General features: G+C 38.9%; 1 protein-coding gene across 2 annotated transcripts; it reads right to left on the bottom strand.

Moving 5' to 3' along the window:
• Positions 1–835: 835 nt before the first annotated feature.
• sec22c (SEC22 homolog C, vesicle trafficking protein) lies at positions 836–9,294 on the bottom strand. Of its 2 annotated transcripts, none has more exons than XM_005912291.3 (7): positions 8,371–9,026; positions 7,580–7,791; positions 7,187–7,350; positions 6,851–7,030; positions 6,577–6,695; positions 6,135–6,200; positions 836–6,034 (listed from the first exon to the last, which is right to left on the bottom strand). In XM_005912291.3, the coding sequence occupies exons 2-7, from the start codon at positions 7,759–7,761 to the stop codon at positions 5,834–5,836; spliced, it is 912 nt and encodes a 303-aa protein (XP_005912353.1). In that variant the 5' UTR covers positions 7,762–7,791; positions 8,371–9,026; the 3' UTR covers positions 836–5,833. The 2 variants fall into 2 exon arrangements, with proteins under 2 accessions (XP_005912353.1, XP_005912351.1); XM_005912289.3 differs by lacking the exon at positions 8,371–9,026 and adding an exon at positions 9,046–9,294 and having other exon boundaries at positions 837–6,034.
• Between the last annotated feature and the right edge of the window lie 2 nt (positions 9,295–9,296).

Genomic DNA, 9,296 nt, shown 5'->3' with positions numbered 1-9,296 from the left:
ACCACCCAGCTGTTACGTCTATTTGTTAGGGGAAAGAGAGCTTCTCGACAGCAGTAGCCCCCGCCAATTAGGATAAAAGGGGTTAATCTCTGCTAATGAGGATAACATCTGACACTCATTGTTTAATTTAGATGCAATGTGGCACTGCAGGATTATATGTGAGCTCCTTTCTAGGTTGCAACTTCAAATATTTCTTTCTTTATTCGATGCGAGAACACTGATAAACACTTAAAAGACTGTGCTTTACAGAGATAACACAAATATGTCAGTGCTTTTGAATTAGTGGAAACAGAGACAATCTGTCAGAGTTGTAGGATACTTTCATCGGTTCAACTCTCAGATATTAAATAGACACGTGATATAGTTTTAGGCTAAAGATCTTTAAAGACCAATGCACATTTCAATGAAACTACTTTAGCATCATTCCCATCTCTGGAGAGCCTGGCATCAAAGGCTGAATATGTTCTGGACCAAATGTTAAGATTCAGACACCAACAACAAGAGAAGAACAGATACAAGACACTTTATTTTTATTTAATAAAAGACTGACAGCTTTTCTCATTACTCTCAAGGCTGGTCCTGTACCTTCAGCTGCATAAAGATTTAAACCCCTGAAAAGCACATCAATGACTCTGAACACTGACCCTAATGTGGAATGCTTAATTTTCCCAGACACAGCAATTTACTGTAAACAGCTTCTTTTTAAAAATCAATTTACATTTAGTCAAAGAAGCCTGATTTTTTTGTAATATTCTAAAATATTCATTAGAAACAAAGACTCTGAGGATTTAATATAAACATCCTATACAGTGTGTTTACACCCTAATCTTCTAAGGCTTCTTTTATGGCATAAAAAGCATATTGTTTGTTCGAGTCAGCACCAGCTAATCTGAATCGACACATTCATAAGGTCAGGCTGGAGATCCTTCTGCATTCTGAATTGCCTTTATTCCTCACTAACACGTCATTGGAAACATTCATCACATAGGTTTAGTCCATGCTGACATAATAGCATCCCAGTTTCTGCAGATTTGTTGGCTGCGCATCCATCCGTGACACAAAACACCCAAACCCAAAGGTGCTCTTTTGGATTGAGATGTGGTGATTGTGGAGGCCATTTGAGTATAGTGGATTCAGGGTCATGTTCAAGTAACCAGTCTGAGATTATTTGAGTTTTATGACATGTTGTGTTATCCTGCTGGAAGCAAGCATTACAAGATGGGTACACCGCAGTCATAAAGGGATGGACATGGTGAGGAAGGATACTTATTTATGCTGCGGTGTTTAAATGATGCTCATATTGTACTGAAGGGCCAAAGTGTGCCAAGAAAAACATCCTACACCAGTACACCACCATCAGCCTGAACAGTTTATACAAGGCAGGATGGATCCGTGCTTTCATGTTGGGGGCACGCCAAATTTAGACTGTACCATCCAAATATCACAGCAGAGATCAAAACTCATCAGAAGTTTTTCCAGTCTTCTGTTGTCCAATTTTGGTGACCTCGTGTGAACGGTATCCTCCGTTTCCTGTTCTTTGCTGACAGGAGTGACACCCAATGTCATCTTCTGCTTCTTCTTCAAGGTTTAAAGTAATATGTGCATATCTTGGTTGTAATGATCGGTTATTTGAGCGAGTGCTGCCTTTCTATCAACTTGGTCATTCTCCTCTGACCTCTGGCATCAACAAAGGCATTTCACCCAGATAACTGTCGCTCACTGGATATTTTCAGACCATTTTCTGTAAACCCTAGAGATGGTAATGTGGGAAAATCCCAGCAAATCAGCAGTTTCTGAAATAACCAGACCAGCCCGTCTGACCCCAACAACCATCCCACATTCAAACTCAAATAAATCACCTTTCTTCTCTATTCTGACTCTAAGTTGGAACTTCAGCAGATCATCTCCAATACTAAATGCACTCATTTGCTGCAATGTGATTGGCTGATTAGATATTTGAATGAACAACAATATCATAAAGTGGTTGGTAAGGATATATGTGGACTTTATTTAGTCCATGTTTAATGTCATAACTTTAAAGCTTCTCTATCAAGTGTGTTGTGTAACTTGTTTCAACACTAGTAGTTTTATGCACATTTTCTCCCTTCCCAACAGGCTTTATTCTATCTTTGATGTTAAATACATAAATAAAACTATATTTACTATATTATCTAGTGTCACAGGGATGTTCCACAATATTCTCCATGTGTTTAAAAGCTTCAAAACATTTTTGAGTTTCGTTTGTTTCTGTCAGTGACTGCAAGTCTCTTTGACACTGTAAGAGCTCCATCTGGTGTAATATTTGGAAAGTACACTCAGTGTGGTCAGTGTTTCAGGTGTGCTGTGGCATATTATTGGCATATTATTTCTAATTTAGTTACTTGGCCAAAATCTTTTTTGATTTGTTTTGCATGCAATTTCAGATTTAAAATTCTGCATATAGACATATATAAAAGTTAAATGGGCCCATTAGTCAAAGTAATTAACATTTTTCATGTTGGTACTGTTCAATCACTGCTGCAGGTTTTCCTGCCATGAACTCACAAAGCAAAAATAAGGAAATGGAAAAAAAGACACTATTTATTAATGAAATGTCAGTTTTACCAGATGGGGAAAATGCCCTGTAATCAAAAGCGTTTTTGGCAGTTACAATAAATGACACATTTCCATCATTTTCAATCATTATAAATAGAGTCACAAAACAGTAAACCCACAATTTATACAAATAACTGTTCTTCATTTTAAAAGAGAAACCATCCAAGGATTAGAGACTCAGGCTGGTCTCGCGAACATAAAGGGTTTTCTAACCTGCAAACTTGAAAACTGTCACATTTCAGTTACAGGCTGCATTTGTACTGTATGTTTTCTTTTAAAAACAAACTTTATCCTTCGTTTTCATTTCAAGAGGAAAAAAAATGCTCCAAATGGTTTGGTTCAACATCTTAAAAACATTTTGTTACAAATCATTTGGTCAGCAGTGTATTTAAATACAGTTTCTCTACTGGAAAATGCTGAATCAGTAAAACCTCCTACATATCAAAAATATTAGCATCACCAAAATCCTACGCACAAAATATCCAGTAGCGGCTGACAGGCATAGGATTTTTAAAACCAATACCGAACAATATTTTTTCTTCTGGCTTCACAAAACATAAAGTTCCCAAACATTTGTTATCTGTAATTTCTTTATGAGTCCTTACTGAGATATCATGACAGCGTACTTTAAAAATAATCTTGCTTTATTGTCACAACAAGTTGCAGATTACTCGTTTACGCTCAGCCCGACTCTACTCAGATCAGCTGGTTGTGTTTGTGGCGTTCACACTAATGCTGCCCACAGAGATGTTGCAGAGGGTCCTCTGGTTCACACACTACACCAACACCAACATTCATACCATGGATGAAGGGCGTGTTCTCCATCTCTCCTTTACTTTTTAATTTTTATTTATGATGGTTATACATAGTTGCCGATATCAAAAGCGAACATACCCGCCGCGCCAATATAACAGTTGGACTCAATTAATCAGTAGCATAACAATTAAAAACAAAATTATGTTGTTTGAACAGTTCACTATTCCCTAATCTACTTGAAACCTCGCAGCCCCAGTGAACTTCAGTGAATCTAAAGGCTTTTCATCAAGCAAATGCCAGGAGTTCAGGATAAAACAACCTTTTTGAGAAAAAAGTAAAGTCTAGCATTACTAAAGGGCACACATGTGTAAACTGAAGCTACATTACAATAAAACTAATGAGCTTTTTTGTCCCTCTCTAACAGTGCAATAAAGTTAAAGACCTTCGGATTGCTGTAAGAAATGCAGCCTTTAAAAGTCCTCGAACAAGGGATTAAACATTAAAAAAGAAAGGATGGATTTTACATAATTCCTGATGCTACATGTTTAACTAACTCTATAAAACTAACGATCTACTTCCTCTGATATTGAGTGCAACTTTTAGCCATTAAAAACGGAGTGCGTAAGAAAAACAAAAACTGACAGTAAAATTATTCTTAGTCTACTTCTTCAGCAGCACAGCAGTGGTATTTATCTAGATTTCTATGTTTACATCAATGTGAGAAACAAATATTGGATCTACTCCACTCCGTAGGAAATAGAGGCTTTTGAAACAAACCAACAGGTAAACAGAAAACAGGAACATATTCAAAGGACAATTTCCATAACTGTCTCCATAAATAGTGCAGTTTTTCTAACAAACTGCAATATAATCAGTGCTTTTACACGCTCACATACTTTCTCATATGTGGAAACATGAAATAGGAATTACACTGGAGAAGAAGGATTACTTATTGTTGGAAACGCGTACATTCAATACAAAATATGCTGTTTAATATCCTGTTATAGGTAGTTAAAAAAAAACCTTTCATGTTCTTGTCTATGAATTTTAATAATACCTTTATAAGAAGGGCTTGCTTCTTCTTTTTGAATCTTTGTGAATGCATACCAGACTCGCAAGGCCCGTACTATGAAGCTGGATTTAGCAGACACTCATCTTGCTCCTTTGTCTGCAGTGGGTGTGTTGCTTTCAGTCTCTTTTATGTGTTTAACCTTTTCATGTTTCTCCCATTGTATTATTTTATCTTCCTTTGTAAAATCAGCTGCTATACTGCCAGCAGTTGTCCACGTTTATGATTGGTCAGATACTGCCAACACCACCCCTTTCAATTGAAGGTCCAAAGGAGACCCTGGGTTAACTTCAGGGAGTCAATAATTAGCTTCACGTGACTGCTGAATGCCAGCGTTAGCAAAAGTGAACAGGTAGCATAAAGACACCCTGGTATGTTGAACTTTCTTCATAGTACAGGCCTCAGGAAGAAAAGCTAAGGCCGACCTTAGCAATAGCTTAATAAAACAAGCATATTGATATCATCACAATTTAGAGATCAACAGAAAGGATGCAAGCTTATTTTGGAGATGAGGTGAAACAACTTTCTTCTAACGAGGGGTCTAAAATGAGTCGTTGTTAAAAAAACAAACAAACCTCAAAATCAAACCACAGCTGAACATATGATTAACACATTCCCTTTCAGAACAGACTGTGAAGTTGCTAAATAACGAAGCCCTTAAATGTGAACCTTTGCAACGAGAAGCTGAGCACTGGCTATAAAATATATAACAAAATAAACCAAACCCATCAACCATATTTGCACTGCCACACAGAAAGAAGTAGAGCAACCATAGCTTTTTATTTACACATTTGATTTTTTTTTTTTCCTTTTTAGGCTATAGAGTAATTCAGTTAAGCTACATTAAATAATTTAGTTATCATACGCCTACCAGCGCAGGACGGACTATCTTATTTTCTGGGAAAAGTACAACTGAAATCAATTTTAACTTGATGTCACTGAGTGTAAAATGATTATGAAAAGCTAATCAGTGCTCTGTGACAACAGAAATACTGAGCTGGGTGTGAGAACAAATGCATTCAATTATAAACCCACCAACATAACGGGAAAAACTTTGACTGAAAAAAAGCTCTTCCATCTCCTTTCAAAACTTTTCCTAAAAGTTGGGCTTGACTAGGATTCATCAGTGTTGTTCTTCATATGCATTTTTTCCTGGTTTGAGGTTAATCGGAGCATTTTAAGAATCCAAAAATCACTGCATTTTCCGATATTCTTGTTGTACACAAATGCACAGAAAGTTCGAGTACGTACTGCACATGAGAAAATACGAACCTGTTATTGTACTTTTTCAATCTTTTGTTAAAAATCCACAAGACATCTTCGTTATAGTGGATCGAGCCGATTACGTCCTCACTCTTTCTCGCCTGCACTGAAAACTGCAGCGGTGCAACAAATTTCGCTGTCCTGCGCTCCTCAGACGCCACAGTCGCTGGTTCTGTCTTGGACTTTGCGAGTCAGGATGAGCACGGTAGACAAGGAGGCAACGGAAACGTGGAAGAGGAGCTGCCACGCGTTTCTCAAGCCGAGCAGGTGCAAGTTGCATAGGACGATCACACTTAACAGAGTGAAGCACTTCAGTTTCTTCACAGATGAGTGGAAAAGGTAGAGGTGGCACTACGGAGCGATTCACACGGAGAAGCGTCAGAGAAAGATGGACGGCAGCATATTTCTGTTTGCAATCAAGAGTCAAGCTACTATGTGAACTACTATTTACCTGAAAAACACAGCAAGCAAATGCCAGGAGAAATGCCACAACATTCCAAATGCTTTCATAATCATCCTGCGAAAACAAAAATAATACATAAACTTTTAAAAAAGTTGATTTGTAATTCCGGTCTCAGTCGGCTTGCTGCATTTATTTCTGATTAATTCACCCAATTTGTGCACACCTCATGATAACAACTCAGCTTTCACCGTAAAATGCTAATGCACAGCGGTCAGTTCAGCCAGCTTACCTTATCTGTAATTAAAATTAGCTTACGCAAGCCTATTTCCAAATATCCCGACTTAAACAAACAAACAAACAAACTGGTTTGCTATGCAAGAGAGAAAGTTACAACTTATGATTGTTTTTCACATCATGTAGACTCCCCAAGTAAACAGCACCATCAATAATATTTGAAATGACAGTAATCAGATGCCAGCACTAATTGTACCTGGAACGTGTACTCCATGAGGTGAACCCCACGGATAACATTCAAAGACGCACACATGATATTGAGGATGAGAGAGAGGATGCCCGGGGCCGTCACTGGTTCCAGTCTTTGATTTTGACCTGTTAAACACAAGAAAGCAACAATATAAACACTTCAAAACAAGAAAACACAATGAGAAGCAAGAAAATATCCTCATTCCTGCATTACAAAGAATTTCTACTGGCTGTCAAAGGCAGGAAGCAGAGTGCTCTGTTTCAAGTGCTTTTAGCCTTACCAGATCCAGGACCCTGCTCCATGTGCCCATTTGCAGTGCCATTGGTTAGCTCCACCTCATCCAGGTTTATTACTTGAGGTGGATGGATCCTCAGCTCCTCCTGGACTTCTGCCAAAGTCACCTCTAGGGCCGGGCCACCACTGTGGTTGTACTGCTGCTTCAGCTTCTGAATAATGCTGTCTGCCAGTTGGCAGCAAGATTCAGAGGTAAATTCAAAGATTTAATTTATTTAATTGTGTGTTAACACATCTTAAATTTAAAGCAAAAGAAAGAAAAAACTTTTGCAATCCCAAAAGACACTATCAAATCTATATGAGGCAATTTCGCTCCCCTCACCAAATTCCAAAAATGGATATGGCCTGGCTGCCAAGGCAACAACAGTGCTTTTGAAGCATGCTGTGAACTCCCAGCGCAGATCTTCCAGGAAGCAGAAGGCTTTAGCAACAGGGAGGCTGCAGTGACACACAGTCATGTAGGATACACCCTCTGAAGAGACGAAGCTGAACAGGTGAGAGGAGAAAAGGTGTTTAGTAAACAAACAGCCTGAAGCAGCGTGACGTGGATGCCCCTCTGTTCACATGGACGACACTGCGTATGTCGACCGTACCACAAAATCAAATACGTGCCGATTTGCTTTAAGGCTGTGTGTTGTGCATTTTTGCAGTTAGACAGGTTCTTATGAATCTGTGTGCTTCTGCTGCTGCTGCTTTTCGTTTGTTGCGTGCTTACTATATATTGAGCTCCTGGCCCTTAATGGTCCCTCTGTCGGGGAAGCGGGCCAGCGCCTTGCTGATGGTCTTAATCTGCTGCTTCCTCTGCTGGAGCTCTCGGTTGTGTTCAAAGTCTGTGGAGGCTGACAGGGGGAGTCCATCCCTGACCCGAACCACAAAGGCAAACAGGATCACAGACATTATCCACTCGGTCCATGAAGCACACACTGCCTACGCGGAGCACAAAGCAAGATCAGATTACTGTTATCATATTGATTGGAATAGCACATTTAAGTTGGGGATATAGTGCTGATGATAGCTGTTATATAAACTGTCAGTAGTATAAATAAATACAGCTGGTATCATGCTAATAACACAAATAAAATAAACTGAGCCGTTAGTCTTACACTCAAATTTAGTATTCTATATTTTTTACACTACATTTTCCTTTCTTATCAAATTGTGTGTTATTATTCTATTATAATAAAATACTTCATGTAGAATATTTTGGTCACATTATTTCTTCTTCTTCTTTCAGCTGCTTCTGCCCCCATCGGACCCTACCCTCAGAATTGTCCTCTGGCACACCAACTCTCCGCATGTCCTCTTTCACTATACATCAACAAAGCTCCTCTATGGTCTTCCTCTTTTCCTACTGCCTGGCAGCTCTGTATCCATCCACTACTCCTGCTTTCCACATATCCAAAGCATTTCAGCCTTGCCTCTCTAACTCTCTAGCTCTAAACCTAAACAAAATAAACCTAAACCTAAATAAACCTCTAAACCTAAATAAAATCTTAACATTCTCACCTCTGGCACCTCCAGCTGTGCCTCCTGTTTTTTTGTTTGTTTTTTTTGTCAGTGCCGCCTTCTCCAAACCATAAATGAAAGGAGGTCTAACTTGCAAACCATCTAGTAAAACTTCCCTTTCACTCTTGCTGGTATCCTTCTGCACTAATCGCCCCTGACATTCGTAACACCACCCCACCTGCCTTGTTTTGGATGGTTGAATCCAGGTATGTAGCCCATCGACATTCATTGCCTTTCCTCTCCCTCTTAGTTTACTAACTTTCATTCCTCTTTTCTCCGGACAATACCTGCACCTTTTCAGGTTCTCTCCCACTTGCTCTTTCCTCTAAGTACAAATCCCAACGTTGTCTGCAAACATCATATACCAGAGAAACTCCTGTCTGACCTCACCTGTCAATTTGTCCATCACCATTGGTAACGATATTTGTCTACGTGAAATGTGATATTGTTTTCATTAATTCTCCTTACATTAACTAACTAAATAAATAACTTTCCGAAAAAAACTAAACACTGCATTTCAGACTGCATTAGGTTCAGTTGGTGTGAATAGATGGTAACTGAACAGGGAAACTGCGTAGGTTTAAAATCTCTGTAGTCTCTGTAGTTAAACACCACTTAGAAATCTTTGAGCTAAGACAATTTAAACACTCGTGACAACATCTCGTTGCAGCTTACCTCATTATCATGGGTTTCATGCTGCACCTTGTCCCTAAGCTATTGTAGTTTAGCTGACTAATGCATCTTATCACAAACAAAAACACGCCATAAGCAGGCAGGAAACCCGCCCCAGCTTCGCGATGCAAAAGCAATCAATGATCGATAAAGAGAGCCGTCCTTAATAACGACTTATAATAGCGAAGTAAGACCTTAAATCAAAATTAGTCCAGCGAGCTAACTTCAAATGTGCTTCCTGATACAACAAAACC

This window comes from Haplochromis burtoni, unplaced genomic scaffold, assembly GCF_018398535.1.
Source record: "Haplochromis burtoni strain Fernald_Lab_line unplaced genomic scaffold, NCSU_Asbu1 Contig_1, whole genome shotgun sequence".
NCBI lineage: Eukaryota > Metazoa > Chordata > Actinopteri > Cichliformes > Cichlidae > Haplochromis > Haplochromis burtoni.
This window is presented reverse-complemented; position numbering and strand designations above follow the sequence as displayed.